The sequence below is a fragment of the Zootermopsis nevadensis genome, unplaced genomic scaffold, assembly GCF_977971745.1.
Source record: "Zootermopsis nevadensis isolate Lab colony 2312 unplaced genomic scaffold, Znev_1.0 Znev_ptg000021l, whole genome shotgun sequence".
Lineage (NCBI taxonomy): Eukaryota > Metazoa > Arthropoda > Insecta > Blattodea > Termopsidae > Zootermopsis > Zootermopsis nevadensis.
Window position 1 is genome coordinate 20,292,867 of NW_028259153.1, and position 26,737 is coordinate 20,319,603.

The following is a 26,737-nucleotide window of genomic DNA, read 5'->3' on the forward strand; positions in this document are numbered from 1 at the left end:
TAAAGTTTCGTGTATATGGACAGATTAATCCTACAAATAAAGATCACGTTATTAACTTGTTCATTCGTCTTGATGTATAGTTTTCACACTGGGTGAATTTGTCCTGAAAACGTAAAGTATGATCACCTAATTAATTATTGCTGATAGTTTCATTGCGATAATAAATTACAAATCCTTATTCATTTAAAAGTAGCGTTTATTTATTTCAAGCTACGCTCCGTAACTCACGTGGACCTTAAAAATACAGGAAGTGGCGGAAAACGGATTTATTAAGACTTCCGAGAACTGTAAGCAAAGAGCACGTGGGCGTACACTTGTGAAGTTAACAACAGACAAGTTATAAAGTGTCAGAACATCGAAATAAATCATAGGAAATAAGTTTACTAAAGCTTTTTCCCTTTACGCTGAAAATAAGGCGGAAAAACTCTTATCCGACTGCTATCAGACGACAGAAGTGTATAAGTTGTCAGAGCAGAGCAGAGCTGTATCTAATGGCCTCATTAAAAGACCGCCGAGGCACCTTGTAGCAGCCCTGTTATTATCAACGCGACATAATGTAGGCCAAATCATTAAACGAGGACAAATATTATTATACTTGATATTTGCATCACTATACAAATATTTTTCTCAAGTCTTCCCTCTCCTTTAATTTATAATTAAAACTGCCATAATTATTATTAACACTGTGTACACTAAAAGAAGTCTGCCGACGTTTCAGAGGTGCTTACCGCCTCAATCATCTGGGCATCCTGATAATTCATTCGTTAATAAAACTGATCCAGTTTTCTCTAAAATTCTACATGATCACATTAATTTTTTAGTCTGAAGTAATTAACCATGAGAAAAGTAATCACACTGCATTATACAGACAAACCCACTGTTTACACCTCGCAACGGTCCAACGACCCTTCTAGTGAGTGAGTCGTCGAAAATTTCGAAAGACTTTTGAAAGATGGCATGATATTCCCGAGAAAGGACAAGGGTCACGGAGGGTCACAACGCCTGTATAGATGTTTAATAATTATCAGCAGTTTCTACGTGACACAAGCTTGTTACAACATTACACGCATATGAAGCATCAAGAGCAAACTGCGTTGTCGATTCAACGTCGTTCCATCATGTGTCAACATTATTATATTTACGGGTTTAATCATATGTCTACAGCGGCTTGTCAATATTTTCTTGCCATAATAAAATTTCGATATCCGAAATCAAATATTTGAACGTCCGTCAGTGGAAGCCCGAAGCAATCAGTATGAATGCTACAAATGCGATAAGATACGGAGATAAAGTTAAATGAAAAATTATCTAATTAGCTGACTGATAAGTTAACAATAACTATTCGAGTAGTTAAGTAAGTGATGGTTATGTTAGTGTCGTGAAGTGAGGCTTATGCAGTACATCTGCCTTATTCTTTGGCCCACATCACAAAACCAGTCTCTGTGTTTATCCAACGCCATCTTCGTTATTCTGCAACATTATATTTCACTTAACAATACTTCCTCGAGATATTTCCCTAGACTGTTTTATTTTTCAAAATTAAGTCAAAGTGCACGTCACAACCTGAATATCATTGATCACGAAATGTAAAATATCCTGAAATTTTGAATCGTGGAGAAACTGTAGGAAAATGAAAAACAAACACGCCATTTTAATCAAATAAATATTATTTCAACCTAATACTTTCAATCTTACAGTTTTGTTAGATCATTTATGAATTTCAATAAAAGTAACCTTCACGGCGCACAATATTTGCATGTCAGCTGTGGTCTCGGAATCACAGAGAAACATAAACCGATTCCTACTTTATTGTCTTCGTATAATTTCACTCATTTTAATTAGACTCTCCCCCTTTCGATTTACAGATTTCTTCTTGGAAGTCGGATCAATTACCCAGGCACCTGAAGGCGCCAAATCGATCTGACATTCCTCATCCCCGTCGTGTCTTTGCTTTCCGTGGCCACTGATTCTGCTCGACACAGTTCCTCTACATTCCGGTCTCAGCTGAACAGACTTCCAGTCGTCTCCTCATGACCTCTTTAAATCACTGGGTATTTCCATATAAATGAGACGAGACCCAGGTGTTAGCAGTGTGATACCACGATTACGTTGATATCCAAATGCTTCCGGTCTTTGCTAGCCTGCTTATACAGTTCACAAGTTACGTACAGCCCACGTAAGACATGTTAATGACAATTATCAGTTTATCTCCGTTGGGACATTGAAACTGTCGCTACTCCGCGCGCTTAATAGAGCGACGTAAGACTGATGTTAACCTCAGTGACTGTGTATAACGTGATTCACGTGGCCTGGTTATTTTATACGCAATGTAAATCACCGATTTGCATCGCGTGAAAGGACCGCATTGGGGATAACAAATCAACATGTCCCACCTATTTTTCTGACAAATAAAATAGACAATTACGTTGACCAACGTTCATTCACAGTTTTAACAGTCATTCGTTATAAAAACACAGCCAAATGCTACAAATTAACGTAGTTAATTTGTAATTTCTGACGCTAATTTTGCTCTGTCGAGATTATGTTAACTGTTACAACTAAGCAAGATGTGTAATGATGAGAATTCGTCAAGTGTTTGCAGAAAATGGACAACGGTCCATTCTGAGATGTCATCTCAATTTCTGGCGAAATTAACTGAAAATATTAAATTTTCTAGTGTGGACATTGTCAGACAGACGCCCATTTACGAGATCAACGGGTTCTCCTACCCTGCACGTATCTGACCCGCCAATCTGCCACTCCGTGGTGCAAATTCGTTTTACAGAACCCATTCGTGCACTGCTGTCAGTTTCTCTTCGCCTCTGATCTGGTTGCTACGCGACCATTAACTTTACAGTGTCAAAGTGACGTATCTCCACCGCTGTGCCATTGCTTGAGGATCGTTTTAAAGTTTTGCCGCAACGCTGTGTATTAATTATTCGAAAGCTTATGTTTATTTTGATGCTGTATTTTAAAATTGGTTCACTGCAGGAATGAACACTCTCTCTCCGGGAATAAAGAAATATTCTCACGAAGAGGTTCTCGCAAAGACGGAAACATCTGTTCAACTACTGACTAACATAAATAAAACTTTGTAAACACGTAAACACGACAACACGTGTGTTAATTCCTCTCTTCTCCTCAGCGCCCTGGCTGGCTTCGCGGAAGGTACTAGGACGCACGTCAGTCAAAGGGTTCGAATCTCGCTCGGCGACTGTCTGTATGTCGGCGTGCCCTCTTCTGCCCTACGTCCGCTGTCAGAGAAGCCCCACAGAACGTTAAAGGAAATGCAATGCTCCTGTAATTAACTTCGAACTGTCAGCTGTGAGGTTCTCACACTCCTGAAGATGTCGAAGTTGGTCTTCTGAGTTGAAACGCTGAATGGACTTGTTAAGAGAGACCAGTTCATCCAGAGTGGAGAATAACTGACACATTGATGGATGGAGCTAAAACTGTTTGCAGGACTCATTTTCTGAACGTGTCACAGTGTTGCCAACACAGTGCAAATCACTGGGCAAAGATGATACATGTCCATACTGTTTACATCTGAAAGCGTTTTCAGTGGTGCCAATATCACTTCGGAGGTATATTTAAATAGCTTTTTCTCGTAATTCCTATCGCACGTATAGAGTTAAATTGTTTTTAAAGTAGGTTACCAGCAATTTTTTTACATCATGAGACCTCCGACGTGGCATTTTTATCTGCAGAGAATCGAACCAAACTTTGCTGCTGAAACCCACCTGAGAACTCCTTATAACTTGGCTTCCTTTCCTTCTCCCGCAGTCAAAAAGTTACAACCACTTTCCAGCAGCCAGAAACAACTCAAATCCGTTCTTGACAATCGTCAACTCTCGTAAGTTTCCTTCCATGAAGTTTCCAAACTTCAATTATTTTCACAGATAGTGTTTCTCCCGAGGCACACTTTTCTTCAGTACACTTTCACTGTAGACGCACTCTATTTGTGACCGTTTGGGCAATCACCAAATTCGTAATTTTTCATTTTTTCAACAGAACTGCTCTGAATAAATGTTTCGCGATTACCATAAGCGAAATGTCTCGCTGGAACGGGAGACTCTTCTAATAAATTATTAATTTTGGTGTTTGAGAGCACGAAACAGTTGCGCCACAACGATTATCGATGTCGCAAATTTTTCGATAGCTACCCAACTGTGACTCAAAAATAAAGCAATAAAGAAGAATAGCAAACAGGGCAGTCAAATTTGGATCACACAAAAAATTCCTATTCCCAGCTCCTGATGTTGTTCAGCCGAGGGGCTTTTTCCTTCCCTTTATTTAGTTCCATTTTATCTACGCCTATTATTATGACGTACGACATTTGTTTCATCCGTTACATTGACTTTATTATATTTATATACAACTTTCTGCCCGTTATTCCACGTCTCTTTATTATATGTCTTCGTGTCTTGTTGTAAGGTCTAAATTATTTTCCTTAAAGCGATTATTAATAGAAACGCACCTTTGAGTTCATTTCTGCCAACACAGGCCAGCAAAAGCTGCATTAAGATTACGTACTGAATATGGAGGCAGTATTTTCCTCCGAAACGTTACGATCTACAAATCTACAAGCTCTGACTACTGGGAGAAACAGCATTGACATATCACTCGTTGCTGCTTGCACACAGTCGAGTTGTTTAATTTATTCATCTCAATAAGTTAGTATTCGAAACGATTATTTTATAAATATCAACAGAAGTGACAGTCATAAGATATTATTTGAGTGCCACGTGTCACGTTGCATTTAATAAAACAAATTTGAGTGCCACGTTTCGCATTGTTCGCTTATGCCAACAGAAACTCGTCAGATCAAAGTGCCGAATATTGCCTCAGTAATATTCTTTTCAAAGTCCAGTTAATCTGTTATTAAAAACCAAAATGTTCAGTTTCAAAGGGCGATTAAATGACGCAAAAATGAAGGTTCGAGCCGAAGTCCGTAATTACTTTCAGTCTACGCCACAAAATTTCAAAAGCTCAGTAACAAACGAGAACAGTCTGCAGCTTGTGGAGAGGAGCTGATAAATTTGCTTGCATTTTTCCACCCTAATTATTATAAGCCCCCAGAGTTCGGTACTTTTTAACTCTGCTCCTCTCACGTCAATACAGAAATTACAGATGCAGATTCCACGAAACTTCCTCGGGGGATGTGAGAGATACAGACATACGTCGCAAGGTTAGAGATACAGCGAGCAGCAAACACAAGCGATTATTAAATATTTTGTTCCCACAATTACAAAGCAATGCGTCACACAGGATGGCGTTTGAAATGCAACACCACGCAGATAGAAGATTTTGGCTCATTTTGTTTCCCTGGTTATGGCGTCTACCTTGAAATTCCAAGACAAACAACACCAGCAAACTTACTTCGAAGTGTTACGTGGTTTCTAAGCAAGTTAAGGTTGTAATCTCTGAAAAAGTTTACATCTGGAGCTTTGCTAAGAAATGAGTAAAAACTTTCATGAATTGTAGACCTAATGACTGACGAAAATATTAAGTCTCAAAGATTACGAAGAACACACGTACGAAGCCTAACGCCTTATGTGACGTACCAAAGAATTCTTTGTACAAGAACACCCTGTAAGCTCCAACAGGTTTCACGAAAAATGTTATTGATGGCTCTAATAACAACCTGCATTTTAAAGCTTTTCAGACAATACCGGAGGTCGCGGGTGAATGGTTAGCATTCCTCCGTCGTAACCAGGACATCGCGAGCAGAAAGAATCTGTGCCTCTAGACCGGGAAGTCTTTAAATCCATGCGTAGACCTCCACAGGTTCAAGTCAATTTTCGGTCAGAAAATGCATCGAGAACAACTCGCCTCCATCCGGCTTCGGATCTCCCCATCAGACCTTCTGGGGCTCAAATAGCTAACGGTACACTGAAATGAATTGTCATTCCTCTGCAAACTCCATTAATTTTCACATCCTCTTACCAAAGAATTTTATATTCAGCTTCCCCTCCTTTTTATATATTGGCAACGCCCCTTTTAAAGTAAACTGCCTAAGCTCCGTGTGTTGTGAAAGCGATCACAAGAAGAGGTGAAGACAGATCATCATCCACGTAGGGACAAACACCCCCGAAGAATATGACACAGCAAAAGTTTAAGAAACTTCTTTGGAGGTTGAAGCAAAACACGAACCACTGACGTTAAAGCTGTCCTGCAGGTCTGGAATCAAACCCGTGGCCTTGAGAACAAAAACAGAAGTACGAACCGCGACTTTTTGGGTTGTTCAGTTTGTGAGCAAACTCTTTCCCTGCAGCCACAGCATCCTGCATATCATCTGATCTCATCTGATCTCATCTGATCTAATGGAACACAAGTTCCACGAAGAAACTTGTCAACCGATCAACAAACTTCCGTCCTCCGTCCATTTCCTTCTTATGAACTTTTTTGCAACAACTCCATTAATCCCCCCCCCCCCCGCTCTTAAACTACGCATTTCTTCATGAAAACACAAAACTCTCTTCTCACTTCCTTTAGACCTGAGGTTATTACTGCAGCGAAGATGACGATGTTCTTCTGGATTGTGGCGCCGTATAAACTCTGAAACGTCGGTATCTTCTTACGAGTTCACATGGCGTCAACAGTTCAGAAGAGCATCTTGTAAATCTGTTTGGTTACAAAACTCTCACCGCTCAAACTGTCCGTTCAAAACGCGAACTGCAAGAACGACTTTAAGATAAATGAATACGCGCTGCGTTATTTAATAAGCAAATACACGTTTCCGAGGCTGCTGTGGCCTCACGAAACAAATCACGAAGTGGAATTTCATATCAACACAGAAAACGCGTTTGCTGTTCGTAAACTGTAATATCGTAAACAAATTTTAGCTTTCAAATGTAAAGATATTTTATAATCATTGCCAGTATAAAATTTATTTTATTATTCAGAAGATCTTAATGATAATTTTCTGGGTAATTTATTATTTTTCTACGCGGATGTGAATTTATAAAATATTTTCTTACGCTTACTTCCACTGGTACTGATAATTTGTAAAATAAAGCAGATATTTATGGTTTCCCCAATGTCCCAGTTCACAGACGTCGCGAAGTAATTTCACGTGTTAAGCAGCATAGAGCCTATGTTAAGTAGTCAGGGCTAGAAGCGTCTCAACTAAGTCTCTCTGAAAGTAAAGGTAAGTAAATAGACCACCGTCACAGCTGGAAGAAAGTCCTCGAAAGTGAATCCACACATCGACTAACTTTCCAAGCCAAGAGCAAACGAAACGCAAAGGCACAAAGGGGGAAAGCAGGTGGTGGGTGGAGAACGCTGAGTGAGTAGTTTCATAATTCGTACAGTCCACAAGAAATCCAGAGTAATAACTTCTGACGCACATGTAGCACGCAAGGGAAGAAACCGCTTCGAAAAACTAGGTATACGGAATGCCCCCCAAAAAGATATGTACAGGCAAAGTTAATATTCCGTATTATAAATTCTATTATCCCCTGTTCATGCGGGAATAATAATTTATTAATTGCTGAGATGGGGCGAGGGGGGGGGGAGACTGTATCTCTGCGAAACTGCGGTCGCTCTACATCCCCCCAAATGATACGTTAGTGAACAGGGGATGATAATGAAGTACTCGGAATAAAACCTGTCCCAGAGCCACTTCGTCCCACATGGGCCGACCTCGGTGAGAAAACGGGCCTCCGGGCGGTGACCAGCCTCAACTACGGCACGGCCGAGGATAATATTAGACTAGATTTGACCGGCTCAGGAAAGGATGTAGTGACGGCATTACGAACTCCTGGTTGCATAAAAGTCGGGGCAATTTTGGGCCTGTTGAAAGGGGCTTCCAGCAAGGACTCTGATGGATGACGACAATCAGCTGGAAGGAAGAATTTTGAACGAACGGTAGTTTACTCACCGAAGAAACAGCAGCAGAAGACGATGGAGTACAGGGTGATAAAGATGACTCGAACATCAGTTCTGTCGAAAATGTACTGATCCGTTTCGGCTCGGCTGCTGTTGTCATCAGCCATGGAGTCCGAGCTCGCGTTGCTGTAGTTGAGCGAATGCATGGTGCTGCTAATTGGAGTCTCGCAGTGACGCCTCTTGAATCCGCTGCTCTAACAACGCCCTCACTTATTCAGAAGCGAAATACTCCACTTAACAGAACAGTGCATGAGAGTTGCAGCTATTTATCAGTTTCTACCAACTCGCAAAAATCCTCCGAAACTAATCTATTCGAACTGGAAATATCAAAACACAAGTTCCCATACAACAACATCTGAAGACGATTTGCAGTCCACAAATAATATTCTTGCATTAACATACATCGACACTCTCACAGACGTTTAAGAAGTCACGTTCAACTGAAACTCTTTGTAATGGACTGTACTTTCTGTGGACTTTGAGAGAAATTATTGTTCTTTCAAAATTACTGTTCTTAAAAGCACAGACGGTTTAAGTCGCCCGTGAAATTCAACTCCTCCCATGACGTAAGCGTACAACACACACTTGTTATCTGTCGTCAGTTTTCAGCGTTTTCATGAGGAATATCTTACGTATCTCGACGTCTCTCGTGTGCCATTAACGACTTCCCTGATATTTCGGACCCCATGTTGCTCATCCTCATTCGGTGTTCCTTGCTCGCTGTATGCAGAAATGACGGAGGTCACATCATGCCGAAAGGCCTCAGTGAGAACTGCCGATCGATGAGGCGTCATCAGTGTCCATGGCAGATTCTAATTGAGGTTCAAATTAACTGGCTCCATCAGACGCAAATGCCATCTTCCTCCCACTCGGGGGGGATGTCACCTGGAAAAAGAAACATGGAAGCGATTACTTTTTCAATATAAATTTCATCCTGCACAGGGAAATTGTACAGGATGTTCACGACAGGGCGTGTAGTATCAACAGTCGGTCGCTTCCAGAACACGCCGTATAAGAACGCCACACATCCTGCAATCCTATCAGTTACGACGTAGTACGTAAAACTACGGAAGACTTCTCAGAATATGGGGCGTTAAGGTGCAGACACCAGACTTAATGTAACCCATCGACACATTGAACAAGGACTGTGCTTCGTTCCCTCAAATATTTTACTCGTAATGATCAATCGAGTGTTTAACTCCTTCGATCCAGAATCTTTTAGGCCTCGTCTTATCGGTTCTTCTTATCGTAAGTCGTTTCTGTCTTCTTTTTCAGTATCTTCAGTTTGTCCGTTCGTTCGTCAGCCTCTGTTCAAGTGATTAAGGCTTTCTTGTTGCCACACTTTTTAACACAGAATATCCCTATTCTGTGTGTTCTATGTTGTATATTTTCCCGCATTTATTTTTCTTTATAATGTTACCTCTTTATATTTTACGTCATATGTAAATTACATTACCTTTCGTTCAGTTGTTTTTAAATCTTGGGTGTGATTGGCATTGTTTGGCTGTTGCCAAGCACATTAATTAATTTAATTATTATTTAATTAAATTAGAGGAATTCTAAAAAAGAATTCTCGAAGTTAAAATTGTGTAATGCCTTTTTATACGAATAGAATTCCATTGAACTTCCATAATAAAAAGTTCCTTGAATTACCAATTAATTTATGAGATTCTATTTCTTTCAACTCGACGTCCGATAGTCGGGGGGGGGGGGGGGGGGGGCTCGATCGGACATCGACGAACCTGGTTAAATCGCGAAAGACAACAACGTCATTCCTTTCATTAATTCCTAGAACAAAGCTCGAATGGGCGCAATGTATAAAGTTAATGGAGGTGAAACAAGGCGACGCTAATATTTAAATAAAAAGATTTGCAGCTGCGGAGGCTTCAGGCCGTGTTCTGCTTCTGGGAATTAAAGCATGCGAAAATATCAGAAGCCGTGGGTCGCACAACACATCCAGATTTCGAGAAGAATTTAAACAAATAACTTGAATAAAATGTCAGTGAGAAAATAAAACGTATTTCCATCCGCACTTCGGCAGGGCGAGGAACAAAATGGCGAAGATGTTTCGACTGACTTTCTTTTAAATTTATTGTGAGGGGCAAAAGAGGAAACTTGAAGCTTCTTTTTCATTGTCATCCAAGATGGCTCTATATTTACCACAACAGCAGCTGAGGGAAATGCAGGCCTCTTATAAACTACGCATTTGCTAATAAAGAAGATTTCTCGGTGGAAATCACAGAATGGCACATTATAAGTTGTTGGTGTAGAGATGCGAAAAGTATGAAAAAGGACTGTGAGAGACGTAAAGGAATGCGATAAGAGGCAAAAAGTAGCAAGATTAAACAACTCCCTACGCACATTCGATGCTCCGAAAACGGAGAAGAGAGTTCTGTCTACTGAGAAAAGCGAACCCGGACACAGAGTTCAGATAAAAAAACTTAGAGGCCAACTTCTTATAAGAGAACGCTTTTCGGTGTTAGCATTACCAGAAAATGCTAACATGTTGTTCTAGTGGAGGGACAGCGAACTGAGTGTGTGGAAGGTGACGAACCACACAAGAATCGCCATAAAAAGGCACGTGCCATCCTGTCGTGTGAGTTTCACCCCAAAAAGCGATGTACAGTCAAATGGAAACAAATTACGAACAAGTTGAAGTACAGAATAATTTAGAACCACAAATATGGCCCTCGTTAGCATCACGTTTGTGGTACACTGTCGCTAATATTTGTATTAGCAGGTGACCCAAGGCATTCTGGCTCTAGTAATCACTTATTTGATGTAACCCGCTGTATGAAGCTGACGTCACGCAACGCGTTTAGTGACCGCTTTATATTTCATCTCCGTAAAGTGACAACCAATTACGTCATGACTGCAGTGACGACAAACTGAAGTCTTTATCCCTGAGGATTGGGGTAGTAGGTTCCTCTGAAACACTGTCACACAGTCAAAATATTAAACGGCGCAACAACCTAGAAGGCAGTCGATTTAACTTTCAATAAGTTAGGGGTTTTTCTTGGTACATAATATCCGGTTTGGACTCGTCAAAGAATGAGTTGTATTTTCTCGGCTTTTCTCGAGATGCGGCGTCAATCATACTTCATCTCATTCTTTCGTCTCTTAATGTGGAATTAATCTTGTCACTTCGACGAGTGCAAGCTATCATCGGCTTTTAACGCAGAGCGCTGAATCATACTTCAGACCAAAGACGTATTGTCGTACGTGAATGTTCTGCTTCCTGTAAGGTAGCTACTGATATCGTCATTTTATTATGACGACGCTGATGGAGTGTTTTGTGGAGAGGGGGGGGGGGTTAACATCACCAAGAGAGATAGAGGATTATTGATATTCGCCGTGGAAATCTCGTTACTTTTATAAACGACTGTTTATCTGTTCGGGAAAACCAGTATTCCGAACAGCCAGCACGCAACTTCAATAAAGATTCTGTAAATCCGGGATCATTTATCGACTTTGCAAGTACTGATAATGCAAGAAGGATTCTTCATTACAGCTTACAAAACCGAAAATAAATTCATTAACATAAAGGCGCTGGAATAAATACAGTCGGAAATAGTTCACCCTTTGAAATATATTCCATTTAGCCACTGTGAGAATTCGGGTTCGATTCAGGTAACCTCGTCCACGTTCGTTCATTCATCAGCGAAACCACGAGACAATAAAGAGGCTTCCAGTCGTACTCCCAAACTTTTGCTGTTGATAAAACATATCTAAAAGGTAAAATAAGCCATTCTCTTTCATTAATGTGACAATTTTATTCGTGGGTTGCACACAGACAGCAAGCAGAAAGGCGAAACAAGTGTTCTGTGGTAGCTATAAGAGAGTCGCAGTGAATTATCACCACCAAAATTTCTTTGGTAAATCTCAGTGCCTTCCAATAACGAACACAACCCTTCGAAGTCGAAGCTCGACTAAATAATATTTAAGATTTCAGTCCGTACTGCGAAGAAAACACAACTCTTCACCATTACGAAGATCAACTGGTTAACCCTTTGAAGCCTACGCTCGTCTAAATATTACGTATTTAAGAATTCAGTCCGTACCGCGAAGAAAACACAACTCTTCACCATTACGAAGATCAACTGGTTAACCCTTTGAAGCCTACGCTCGTCTAAATATTACGTATTTAAGAATTCAGTCCGTACCGCGAAGAAAACACAACTCTTCACCATTACGAAGATCAACTGGTTAACGCTGTTTAAGGAAATGATCGCTGTTTGCTCTGAGAAGCAAACGACAACTAACACCTTGTGGGCAAAATTCAGAGTTACTGACTGTTTAAGCAGGTGGTACATGTAGTTGCCAGTAGACATGAGAGGTTAGCGACCAGCCACAAGAGATAGCAGCGAAGCAAACGAGTCTCATATGAACAACCTCGACAATTCAAATTCAACATCCACCGTTTCTCCACCATTCACAAACACCCTACCTCCCGCTGAACGATAAATGGCTTACTCAGTTGAGAAAGCGTCATTAAATGAGATATAAGAGCGCCTTCAAACATAAAGAAGACATCAAATAATGCTTTAATAACAAATTATACGCATTTCAGTGACATATACCAAGTAGACAAGACTTACGAATCAGCGGTGACAGCGTTCCGCTTTAATTATTAAATTATAATAAAGGTGTTATAATTACTCGTTGCCTTACAGACTACGATATAATTACTTGCTTTTGACGTAACAATAAACAATTAATCATCTAGACTCTATAAGATGGCGACATCACCATACGAAAAGAGAGCGTTAGAGAAAAGAGATCAGTCCTCAGAGGCGACCACACAGCGTCGCACAAAAGGCGAGACACAATTTCTTTGAGCAGAAGAGAGATTTACAACGATTTCGAGGAGCTTATGCTAATTACCCAGCATGCCTCTCTTCTGCGCTGCATTCGCAACCATTTTCATCGCACGTCTCCCTTAAGTCTCTTTCTCTGCTAGGAAATTCGCTACTTATCTTTTCCTTTTACTCACTTTCCCCCACGCCCCACGCCTTTATCTCTCAGTATCTGTGTCAGTTTCTTATTAACACATCGCTCAATCTCCAGTTTTATGTTCTCAATTCCCGAAAAACTTTATTCTTGTTCCATTTTCGCTCCTTTCTTTCGTTGCATCCCCGGTCCTTAATGAAAAGTGACAGGCAAAACGCGTAACAAAAATCACGTACAAACGACGTGGAACTGAGCCTTAACTTAGTTCGCTGATGTTTTACTCCGGTGTCACAGGATGAGCGCTCACCGACTGAAGTTGGACTCGCGGCTCCCGAGAGTCAACACACCGAGAAAATAAACGCATCAAGGGAGCTTCAAACTCTTCAGCGTTTCAACCTAATTAATTTAAAATTGTAAAACCAAGAAGAATGAAATGCATTGGGCATTCAGCACACAGGAATAAACAAGAAATTCATACCAAATTTTTGTCGGAAAATCTTAAATGAAGGGTCCTCGTGGTAGACCTCGGCGAAAACGGAAAATTACAAAAGCGGATCCTTCACAAACATACGTAGAAAACTATCTCGGAATTTTGTACAAAAATAAAATTTATTTTCTTCTTACAAATCAGAACTGAGCCATTTTTCAACTGCATTGAACAAACGGGGCCAGGCACTGAGAAGACGAATTTTAGAAATATTCCGTATCACGCTGTAAGACCAGTTTTGCTACTCTACGAATTCAATTGTCGTCTCGAAAGGGAGATTCTAGAAAAGGAAACGAAACACAGTAATACGCGCTACAAATCGTTTTACCGGCATTGCCACACAATTTCCCTCGAGATACTTAAAGACGTCCTCTTTCTCTGCAGTGGGAGTGGGAGTGGGCAACGGAAATCAGAATTGCTAAGTGCACATAAACCTCGATGCTAGTAAATATCTGCCCTTTGCAAAGTTAGCAACAAAAGCCCTGGAGCGGAGAAAAGAGAAATGGTTCGACTATAAATCGCAATTTACAGCGGTCTCTCACATTACCCAAGCCCTTTCCACCAACAAAGCGTTTATTTTGCAAATAATTCTTCAAAGCATAAACGAGTCAGTCCTTTCCTTTAACCTTACATCACCAAAAACGGCGAAAATTACGACCAAAGACGACGCGTATTTTCCAAGCCTTCTCAATCAGTGTGTCGGTAAGACAATTTACTGCATTGCCAGCGGTTCAGCAAAACCGGCTCAGTCACCGACATTGATGACAAAGGTAATTATGCAGCGTCGAGCATCGCGCGTGTGGCAGACGACGCGATGTTCGATTGTTTTTGTGAGTTAACCAAATCCATGCAAAAACAGTTAGGGCCTGGGATTCAGGTTTTACAATTTCGTTACCACCAAAACCGTAAATAATTTGTCCCTTCACTTTTATGGCAAGTCACTCATCCGGAATGCCTGAGGAAAAGTTGCCCTGTCCGTTACACACGTCGTGGTAATCGATCTACGGACTCTCTAGTAGAAATGCCACAAGTTTCCGCTCGTGTGCCGTAGACTGCGAGGACTTCGCTCTTAAGTGGCCGCTTCCATCTGATTATTATTAACTTTGTTCCCCCTACAGTATTTATTTTTCCCCGGAAAAACAAATCCGGACGGAGTCACGTCCAGAAACAAATCGACATCTTCACCGCCCGGAGAACCTTAAACCTCGCCTGACACCTTCCTAATTTACACCAGTTCATTATTAAATCTCATTGGAAAATTCGATGCAAGCGACGAGGGAGAAACACTAAGCTCAAGTATCGTTAAAGAAAAACGACAGGCGGAAAGCGAATTTTAAGTTTCTCGTCTCTAACGAGATTAACAGCGCACTTCAAGGGGATATGAAATCTCAACCCCACCCCCTTAAATATTTAACGCCACTGCACGCATAAAAAATGGTGAAGCTCTCCCACACAGACACAGTATTTAATACAGATCTCATGACGTCACAAAGACAAGTTAACTAATGCGCAGAGTAGAGCAGACCGACGCCTCAAAACCAAAGCGTCGCTACATCGAGTCCAGAATGCTTATGAAACTCCTAAAACAGGCTGTCAGACGCATGGGCTTTGCAATGTGGTTTTATTACTTAAACTAACACCCCCACTGCGAAAATAATTCAGTGAAATGAGCAGACACGCCCTTCAATTTGAAAGTTGTCATTTTCAAATGCGATAATTACATAACAAAACACTGTTTACATTTTCGTGGGCTTCACGTTTTAATGCAACTCGACAAAACAAGTTCGTACTTTTTTACGCTCGAAAATTCGTTGCTATGGCAACATACTCAAGAATTTATGGCGTAATTTGGCAGCCTTCGTAAGTCCGATCGCAGAACTTTTATTTTCCCGGACATCAAGACAACGAACTCCGGCTTTGGCTTGATGGTCGTACACTTCCTTCCGTTCACTCACAATTTCAATTACCGTGCAGAATTCTATAAACGACTATAGACGGGCAGGTATAAACAGTAATTTGTCAACCGAGTAGCTTAGATATGACGAAAACTCCCGAGTAAAATCTACAGACGTGGGCTCAGGTAAATGAAGAAGTGTTTTCACGTCAAGAAACCGAATTTGGAATTCAGATACCTCGCCTTAGAGTTGTTTAATAATTTCGGCATTACTACAAATCCCAAAAATTAATGAGGTCCTGTTAGTCTGACATTCCTTTGAACCGAATAAGAAGAAAAAAGGAAGAAAGGTGGGGGGGGGGGGGGGGGTTACCTCTGCCTCATAAAACAATTTCAAGTGAAACGCAATTCTATCAAGAAGAGAAGGAAAGTAGATTAATGTTATTTTCACCAGAGCAGATAAATCAAGTTTAACCGAATTTCGGTCTTCCTCTGTCTGCATACGAACCTTGTTTCTTTGTCGCGTATTCTAAAGCGTAATTAACTCGTAAATTTAATTCACAAATTCAATCGCCTGCGGTTTCCTTCAATCTGCATGAGAACGGGTTAATTACGTAAAATAAAGTTTCGACATTCTTCCTCCAGAAATATTTCTCAACAAAATGTTAATTATTCGGAGTACTCGGAACACTTTACGGCGCTGAAAACTGAGACCACGAGAAATTGGGAAAGCATCTCAACACAGAAGTTTGCCTCAGTTCAACTCTGATTCCCTTAAATAATTTAGTTCCAATGGCGTTTCGCGGATCCCTTGTTGCCACGCTCAGGTTTCGTCCTCAAGGCAAAGGAGATGCTGCTATTAGCTCCAAAGAGCGTAGTGACTAGGAGCCTCATTTTTCTTTCGTCCCGTGAAACTGCGATCAGGTAACTTCGACACGTAATTGAAGTCTCTGGCTGCGTTGCCAGTTATGACACCTAATTAACTTGTAGCAGACCACCCTTGTTCTTGCTATCTTTTAATTATAGGGCCGTGGCTCTGAACAAATTATCCCGATAAAAACTGCTACGCTTTAATTTCATTATAACGCTACAAAGTTCCTTTATCTGCATTTATATCTGAGTTATTAAAGAAAATATGAATAACGGATTTCAGTCACCACTGAGTTCAGCTCTTTAACGTAGTTCCTCTCGGTTCTTTTATGCAAATTATTTTAAAGTTTGTCCCGACCGACGCCTTCTTCATAAGCTCAAATTTGATACCCGCACAATGATTTCGAATTCAATACAATAAATACGAAAGCGATACAAGTAAACATTTTCTGAAACCTCTCGAGAAGGGCTCTAATGTACATGGTGTTCGCCTAAACCCCGGAAACCCGTGGCCGCGACGTCTCTTAACTTGTCTCGATAATTCTGAAGCTTCAAATTTTTTACCCTCCGCTCTGGAGACTGCCTCCGACTGCCTCCGACTGATCCGCGCTTTTATCCTGGCAATCCTGAGTCCGTCCAGAAGCGAACGCCTGCTGATCGTCTCTCAGCCTCTTCTTCTAACAGTCTCATGACACATGTTTCGCTCTCACACGAAAACGACTCGATTTGCCACTACAACATGTAATCTTAATTGGATTCCTCTTCTCATGTTGGCCGTGTCCAGATCTCGTTTCACTGCGCCTTGTCACATTTTCTTCTAATTTCCTGTTCCCTTCCTTGAGAACGTCTCCTTCAGCACGTGTACTTTGTCAGTCACCTCCTCTAGGACAAACCGCTTAGTGACGTACAAGCAAGAGAAGAGAAGTCGATGATTATGTATCGATATGGGACGGGAGGTCGATGGCAGTCTCCAGGACGCAGATTGTTCGTTCGGACGTCGGCGCCAATTTCGTGTAAACATTTCTGCTGAAACAAAGGATACACTTGCGAATTGACGAAGGAAGTTCCACTACCATGATTCGAAGTGAAGAGCGCGCTGCGAGACAAAGAAAATGAAAAGTCTGTGTTATTTTTAATGAAGGAGGACGGAGCGACCCTGCAAATCCTCTGCGGTAGTAATTCGACGTCCAGCGCGTAGTACAAAGTTGCCTTGACACATAAAACTTACGAAAACAAAGTGTCACTTTATTTCCGTATCATAAAGGCGCGCTCACACACGTCGGGAATTAACATCCCTTCTACTCCGTACTTTTACAGTCCAGCGCTGAAACCTTGTTCTTTATTTTTAGTATCTTTCACGGCTGTTAGTTTGAAACTGTTTCCTCTCGCTTATTATCTTGCACCCACCATTTATCCTCGCAGTATATTATTCTATCCAAAGGCGACCCCCCTAGTATCTACTTCACTTCTCGAACCTACCCTTAACCTGGCAGAAGCTACTCAGCTGTGCCCATTCGAGCACCGGAATTATAACACGCACTTTCAGGCGTGCGAAAAAATGTTGTCTTGAAATCAATACGAAAACAGTACGCTCAGAATACAGTAACATAGACGCATAAGCACATCGCGCCTGTAACACGGGATAAGCAAAGGTTTTATCCGAAACAAAGAAATCCACAGAACAGTAGTCACTAATTAGACGGCCAGTAAATTATCCGAGCCGGATAGTTATTGCCGCGTTCACAAGAGCCCGCCGCCGGTCCGGACCCTGCCCTCAGCCGGTTGAATCCAATCCACGCCGTCGCATATCTATTTAAGATCCAGTTTAATATTATCTTCCTAGACCTTATTCTGCACTCTCCACTTAATTAATATAACGCGTTCTTGTTTCAGGTTTCCGAAGACAAGAAATATTGGCACTAAGAGTGTTAATTAGTTCCCCCAGTTTCGCTTGTTTCAAGTATCAGCCACTGAAACTCAAGTGGCGTTGCTGCACTTCGTTAAGAGCTCGTAATTAAGTCCGTTGAAGGCCTGTATAATCTTCAACAAATTCCAGGACAATTTACGATCAGATTTCCTTTATTCGTCAAAGCCCCGAACAGAGCTGATATTTCTATAAAGTTGTCCGGTGAAATTCGTCGTTGAACTGATACATATTTTTGGACGTTATGGAGATTCGAGAAAGAACAAAGGTAGACGCGGTAGAATTTTGTAATTTTAAGTTCGTTCCAACAGCGATAACCAAGAAAAATGCGGAAGTATATTTTGCATTCCAGCACGTGGACACACCCTCGCTGAACATTCCCTATGAAACTAATGGTACTTAACGTAACTGAGACGAATAAACACCAAAACACATTCTACATAACAGAATGATATCGGTCGTCCGAAAGAAGGAAAGATAACTTTTGTCAAAAGATAACAAGACAGTGGCTAGGCGACTCCTTTTTCATTCTTCAACTGTGAAATAAATGTTTACCTGTGCAAGGATCTAAGCTTTTTCAAAACTATTTGACACTCGCCCCTTATCGCCCGTCCGGATTCCGGGGCTCAAAATCCTGCAAGATTCCTCGATTTTCTAGAAGGAAAAATACGTCTGGTTTCGGCAGGCAACAAATATTATCCTAGGCTTGTTCGGGTAGTTTCATAAGACGACACATAATCAAAGAATATCCATTCACGTCTATCTGGAATTTCGGGTTCGAGGCGGTAACATCAGATACTGCACATGAAAGGCCACCAACCGATGTCGAAGGCCGGGATGAAGCCGAGTTGGCTAACTGAATCACCAACTCAAAATCTGTCTCCAGGCTAACAAAGTGAAACCGGCCCGGACATCGATTTTAATGCTCGTGCGTGGTTCTGACACTGAAACGCCGTACTTATTTGTCTGAGCCAAGCAAAGATTCCCCAGACCGTGCGCATGGAAATAAGAGCAGAAAACACAACACAAAATGTCGTAGTACACGGATATCGCATTAAAGTTCGCGTTCATAAAAGCGGTAATTGTTTTGCGGCAACTAAAAGTGGAATGAATAATCTAAACAGAACAACTAAAGGACATGCGCGTGGAGTTTTGAAATGCACGTCACAATTACGGTAGCCGGGACTCGAACGACGGACACACGAACGAAATCAGAGTCTGTTGAAGACGGTAAGAGCGTGGAAGAGATCAGGAAGGAGAAGGCGGGTGAAAATGGAAGCGATGTGAAGGGTTTCACAGGAAACATGAACTGAGAAGAGAGAAAATATTGTGTATGCAAAGAAATGAGAATAAAAGAGAGCACAAGAGATGAAAGGAAACTAAGATATAATGAAGGAGTGAAGAGATCTGATTTAGTACAAGCGCGCCAAACGAGATTCTGGATGCGTCGTCGCTGCGCCATGTTTAATTTAACAAAGAAACTACAATGTAAAAGCAAGTACACAACAAACAAACAAAGAACAACTCGTCCTTCGCTTAACTCGTGCTTGTGATGTTTACCATCAATTTGTCTCTCTGGTTTCTGCGGGAATCTGCAGACGCTGAAGACCAAAATCTTTACCTCTCCCCTCCCCTCGAAACAAGAAGGGGGCAAAGCTCAGGCGATCTGGTGGTCAGCACACCGGTTGCTAGGCCAACTGAGAAGGTGAGGGGTTCGATTCCGACAACTGGCAATATTCTGTAATATAAAACCGATAAAAGAAATCTGACGAGGAATCTTCTGAATATGAGACCAGCGCCAGCAACCGAAACGTCGCGCACACTAAATAAACAAAAGACAAACGTAATTACGGTGTAATGAAACAAATGCGGGAGCGAATCACTTTACGTTTTGCTATCAATTCACTTGCCTGTGGGGGCTGAAGTAAACCACGAAGACCCTCAAAGACAGACTGTCCTCCAGTCGAAATTCCTTCCAGGTGCTCTGACCACGCAACGTAACTATCGGCCCAGATACCATCTGAGGAGGACACATGACGTCAGAAGGCGCCTGCATGCCACCTGACAGGACAGCCGAATCCGTCGTGACTAATGAATGTGTCCGCTGAGCCCATGCGGAATCGCGAGAGGAACGAAAAAGAATCTGCGACGACACCCAAGGATCGACGGGTCGATCACTTGTGCTCCGCTGCCATCTTCCAAGCATTTTCCTCGGGTCACATGTCGTTATGTTAGATGTTTGATAGATTTCTGAAGGACAGGCGCACAGAGACAAAAATTGTTTCCATTGTCGCCATGGTAACGGTATGTGACAATGAAGTACGCAGGGGGAAGAACCCAAAAATAATTAATATCTCCAGCAACATGTTTCGCGTGTTTCCTGAGGCCTTCTACAAAACTCTGGGACAGTACTTTTGAGCAGGGCGTTTACTCTGACTATGGTAACGACCCTTGCAGTTGACAGAGTGTCGTTAAACAGGCAAGAAAAATATCGTATTCTAACTATCCTCCGCTAAAATTCTCAAAAACTATAAATAGTTCCAAGGTACCAATGATTTCACTTGGCCTTCGTAATGCATTATGTGCGCAGAAGAAATCAGATTGCGCCCAAACCTGCGTCATATTCGTGTTTCCAGTCCCTCATGAAAAGGACTACGACAACGACAAGTGAAGATGGCATTGACGTTAAATCAACTACTTTCACTCTTCAAGCAAACACTGATGCAGACAGTTCAACTCTTTAAAGAAGACTGGTAACTATAGGCACCACCTACTTTAATGTTCAATACTCAGCATTCTTTCCAGAGTGCTGTGGGTTTTGTGTGATAAAACAGCGGTTCATCGGTTTTATGAGGTAAACATTTAATAAATTTGCAGATGCGGGCAAGGTCTGAGACTGCGCTCGGATTTATCTTTAGCCAGATCACTGTTCTCTGAGCGAATACTAGTGCCGAAAAATCTAATAGTCCAACTTCCGTCAACGAACCTTAAAAAATGTTTCAACTAAAAAGTTTTCTACACCCGTAACCTACAATGAATACAGCGCTATCAACAAACGACCACAGAACGAACCAACTGCTGATATACGCGAAAGACGGTCTGTTTAAACAGTGAAGATGAAATTTACGCAAACGCATAAAATACACGAAATTCACTCGCGAAATAATTCTTACTTTTTGACAAAATTAAAAATTCTATAGCACTGGGGTAAAACCACAAACGACTACACAATTTGTACGAATTTTTACAATATTTTAATACCAAAGTTTAACTCAGATTTTTCTGGGGAATAGAAGACGTAGCTGTAAGAAACACGAGACATAAGAGCACGGCGCATTCAGACCTGATTTTCCACATTTTTATTCAGTCAGAAAACATTATTTTTACAACTGGTAGAGTATGTCATGGCTTCTCTTGACAATTTCATCGTAGGAAAACAGCGCCAAGACTTGAAACAAAATAAGTGTCCTGACCAAATGTTATGCAAGCGGAAACAGAAATAAACACATTCGTATGGAGTGTAAACAAAAGTGTCTTAGGATTTCCAAGAACGGATCATTCGGACGAGGCATATTCTATGTTCCCTTCGACGACATGAAGACGCAAACTTCCATTTGAACGATCGTGATCTACGAGTCATTCCCGCTTAATTTCAAAGAACTGTATTTCCCTCACTAGAAAACCAGTATCTCCATAGACAAGAGCCTTTGAGAAGCTTACAGTCGCTCAGACAGCCAAGAAATACCCTGCCAATTACGGAACACGAGTAATCCTACACGCCATTGGTTCCTGCCCTCAGCCAAATTAACCCAGCTAACACTCTTACAACCCTACTTCTTTCAGCTCAATTTCAATGTCATCCTTCCTTCTACGCCTAGGTCTTCCAAGTGGTCTCCTACCTTCACGTTTTCCGATCAAAACTTTGTGTGCACTTCTCATCGTCCACGACAATGGCTTTGATATGATTTGCTTTGATTGTCCTAAAAATATCAGCAAACACCGTACAATATACAACTTCTTATTAAATAATTTTATCTGCGACTTTTAAGCGAAAGAAAAATTTTGACTGTGTAGTAAGTAAGTAACAAAAGTCTTTGTTCTTCGCGTAACATTTAAATTAAGGGCAACTTCAATAATTCGTGATCATGCGAACAGGGTGATGAATCTTTGGGCTCCATAAAGAGCGGGGAATGTGTTGACTAGTTGAGTAACTACCAGCTTATCGAAGAGGGATCTTCTCCGTATAGCTAGCCGGCATCATCAGTGTTTCTCAGAGACGTTACAACAGCGTGAACAAATTCCTACCTGCAAGATCCACCCACGGCGGTAAATTTAAAACAGAAAAAAGTGTCGATTTCGTCTTGAGCCGCGACGGACTGCGAGGAGGAACCAGCACCGAGAGACGCGACCGGAGCCGACGACGAACTGCGCGGCTCCCGTCAGACGCTCTCATTCACAGACGCGGCTTTTCCGACGCGCCTGCGCGTTCGGGACGCCTCCGTAACGAACTGAGCCCACAAACTTCATACGAACTTTGCCACAGCCAATAAACTAGTGAATCAATACACACTGAAGAAGGCTTCAGTTCCATGTATAAATATTTCCAACTACTTTCACTAGGAAAGCAATAAACATCTGGCGCGGCACATAAAGGAAGGAAGTCCAGTTCTGTAGACTATTTACCTCTGAGTGCAACACAAACGTGTCAGTTTGTTAAAAAAATAATTTACATGTGAGAACCAAATCAATTTCCCCGTTTCCAATTAATGACACGCTGTCCACTTAGTGTGTGATACACCGTCTAATTTTGAGACGACTAAATAATTAACTGGTAAAATATTTAATGAAGTATCCGTGACTCTACAGGGTCATTAAAATGCAAAAGCGCCAGTCGAGATGACCGGCCTTCGGATGAATAACACAACCCAGAGCTCGTAAGCAGAAAAGAGAAATTAACCCCGTTTGTCGGCTTGAATGGAAAAGACGTATAAATTCTAAACTTCAAGTCGCTGGACCCAGAAGTATGTGCGATTTGCAGCTGTATCAACAGACAACAAGAAAATCTCAGACAAGGCTCGTTCTTACGTCGAGTACCAGTGTCCACGGGTCACATTCGTATTCACACCCACGCTCCTAATTCCTGTACCGAACGCCCAGTCCTTCTAACGATTCCGCTACGAGTGCGAGAAGGGAGTTATTCATTCCCTTAACAACAGCAGCCGTGGCAGTAATTTAATAAGCACGGCACGTAAGCAATTATCACCACATGAATCAACAGTCTGTGACCTGAAAAGGCGGAACGCTGGAGAAACCTGTAATTTGACAGAAATTGACCGTCTGGGGAAACAGGAACAGGGCCTGACAATTGAAATTCCTCTGGAGTAATCGCTTTGTTTCTAGAAAAGGGCTCTCCGCGAATTTCCGAAACAATGTGACCAGCACTGAGAATTCTATTAACCTCTCCCCTTCGGATATCAACAGGTTACTTACGCGTCCCATCTGCTTCAGCAATCGGAGACTTTATTTTGTATTTATGCGTTTGATGTGATTCGTATTACAAACAGCGATCATTTCCTTAAACAGCGTTAACCAGTTGATCTTCGTAATGGTGAAGAGTTGTGTTTTCTTCGCGGTACGGACTGAATTCTTAAATATTATTTAGACGAGCGTAGGCTTCAAGGGTTAACCAGTTGATCTTCGTAATGGTGAAGAGTTGTGTTTTCTTTGCGGTACGGACTGGATTCTTAAATGTTATTTAGACCAGCTTCGTGCTTCAAAGGATTAATATTAATAAAACGACGTCGTATGTAGAAAATAATAAACTCTGACTTTTCACACACGTCTGTACAATTCTTCTCTGTGATGGCACTTTTTACAGACGTCGCTTGTAATGCCTGTTAAAACTTGACCGAAAAACAAATGCTTAGAAGCTGATTGTTGCTCAGCTACAGAATGGTGAGAGCTGTATAGCTAGGAATTCGATAGTCTTTACTCTTCACAGTGATTTATTAGGGTGATCAAAGAGGGGTGTATCACGTAGCACGCATGGGAGATACGTATGTACAAAAACTTTTGGTCGAAACACCTGGAGGAAAGGAGGAACTTGGGAGTCCTAAGCGTAGATAGGATGACCCTATTAAAATGCATCTGAAAAGTACGTTTTTATGACGTGGAATTGTTAGCTGGCTGAAGACAGGATTCAGTAGAGTTCCCTTGCGAACCTTCAGGATGTGTAAGAGGCGGGAAACGTATTCACAAAGTCACCGACAATTCCCTTCTCCACTCATCAACAAAAAAGCTGCTTAGAGAATAATTCAATAAAGTCTTACATGTGGCGTTGCATAATTTGGCCCATCAGTAATTCACTTTATCGTCTGTCCTCACTGCGGTCATATTTTCATCCAGTGTTTAATATAAGTTGCCAATAACAATTCCAATTCTGACCCAATTACACCATCGGTGTCGTTGTGGTACGCGAGCAGCTAAACAGAGACAATTAGACTTCAAAACAAAAGTATTTAATTTAATTTAACAGCAACTAATGAGATAAACTGAGCAAATAATTACGACAAATAATATTCTAATTAATTTGACCCAGATAACAGAACGTGATAATTCGACATAGTCGTCTAACGAACAAGTGCACATAAATCCTAAAGCCGTTTCAGAAATTAGTCAAATGTTTCCAAAATTTATTCGGCCCTTCACGCACCTGAAAAACGTACATGCATACATCGCGGAGTTCTGTTACGCATTCAGAAGGTCCCGTGATCGAAACTCGATTTGGCTATTGTAAATTTTTCTTAATTTTCCCCGTCACCTCTGGGCAAATTCTGGGATAACAGTGTACTTTAAATCCTACTAACTAACTAACTAACTAACTAACTAGATGGCTTACCGAACCCGAAGGTTCATCACCGAATTAACCAAAGCCCTACACCGGACCCAGTCTCCTTCAACTCCTATCTCCCACAGATCCCGCCTGACATTATCCTCCCATCTACGTCTAGGTCTCCCCAGAGGTCTCTTCCCTTCAGGTTTCCCAACCAATACCCGGAGCACACCTCTTGTCCCATCCATGCACGCTACATGCCCCGCCCATCTCATTCTTCTCGACTTAATCACCCTGACAATACTGGGGAGGGGTACAGATTTTTAAGCTCATCATTATGCAGTTTTTACTAATATAAAAATATTTCATCGTTTTATTCTAAAGATGTGATCGAACCGTCCATCTTAAAACCTACACAGATCACATTATACAAGTTTGAAAAATCGAAGTGCATTTATTTATGCAATAAAACACGCATCGTCCCCAGGATGTAAACACGCTGTACTGAATAAGACACAATCGCTTCCTTCGAAATCCTTGTCAATTCATCGTCATGACCTGTGTTAGCAGACGCGTGCGTCTCTCGAGACGATGGATCTCAGTAACACGTAATGAATGGGCTCACTCTTCATTTCGAGGGGTGGGGGAAGGGTGCAGAATTACTATAACGATGGGTGAGCTCTGAACTGTGATGAATGAGCCGTCACAAGCGAAGGAACTTTAAAAGTACGGCTGACACCCCAGGGTGTTAACACCGGTGCGGCAAGGTGCTGGTAACGGCGTAACACCTGCGGGTTGCATAAAAGGTGGCGTATTTCTTGCATAGCTAAGCGTCTATCAGCTTCTCGATAACAACTCTGCTCCGCAGAATGGTTTATTTGCTTTAGAAATTGCAAACAATCTTGAATTCAGCATCGCGAGCATGGCTGTCTTCGTAACAATTAATCTAAAAGTTTAAAAAAAACATTAATATCTTTTAACTGACAAGAAAATATATTAACTCCTTGTACCACGAATGAAGAAGATGACAATTTCTAACCTCGGGAAAAGTAGTGAAATCTCTCTCTGGATCGTATAACTGAATGTCGATGGTCAAGCGTGGACTTGGTTGTCCAAACACGTGTAGCGCCTGCTCTATTACAAAGAGCAAGGCCGACCTACATCCGGAGAATCGTGAGGAAGAGATCGTAAATACGCCGGCTCGTTACAGCTAAGCCAATGGCAATCCTCGAGAAATAACAGGTTGAATTATTCATGCTACACGCCACATCATATTCTGTAAGTAGACGGCGAACAGACGAACGCACGGTCTCTGCAATCCATTTCGTAGATGGCGTTAGTGATTGTTTTCATATGTACCTAGTCCCTAGGGATGAGAGGGAGGGAAGCTGGAAGTACAGAAAGACCGAGAAAATCTCAGCTCTGCTGTGTGAGGAGGGGGGTGGGGGGAATCATAGAACACTTGAAGACCTGCGAGCAACAGTGGGTTGACACACATGAAACGTCTGTACGCAGTTGCACATTTCACACCGATAATAATTAATGAATCACTGCAGACACATTAATACAAAGCAGGTAGATGCTATGAATAATTCGTCTCTGCATAAAATTACAAAATTAAAGCTTCCATAAGTTTCACTCTTTGCGGCTAATGGGATAATATAACGAAGGAAGAAGAATAATTATAAAAAATAAACGGTACATGCAGCACACATGAGTGTCGTTAAAAATGCATGCATCATTTTAGTCGAAAATTGTCCAGAGAGTCCTAAGCAGAGACGGCTGCATCACATTAAAACGGATCGCAAAGGAATAGGCAATGAAGACGCGGAGTGGATTAAACTGGCGCAACATAGCACCCAGCGGCGGACGTTTGGCAACAAGTCGTGA

General features: G+C 41.6%; 1 protein-coding gene across 2 annotated transcripts in view; it reads right to left on the reverse strand.

Moving 5' to 3' along the window:
• TrissinR (Trissin receptor) overlaps positions 1-26,737 on the reverse strand; it is a 119,643-nt gene that overhangs the window by 63,658 nt on the left and 29,248 nt on the right. The window contains exons 1-2 of one of the 2 annotated variants that reach the window (XM_087352991.1): positions 22,321-22,425; positions 7,883-8,775 (exon numbers count right to left, since the gene is read on the reverse strand). In XM_087352991.1, the coding sequence (XP_087209117.1) occupies positions 7,883-8,036 (154 nt within the window). In that variant the 5' untranslated portion in view covers positions 8,037-8,775; positions 22,321-22,425. Of the gene's footprint in view, positions 1-7,882; positions 8,776-22,320; positions 22,426-26,737 lie in introns of those variants that run through there. The other variant, XM_087352990.1, reaches the window with a different exon arrangement.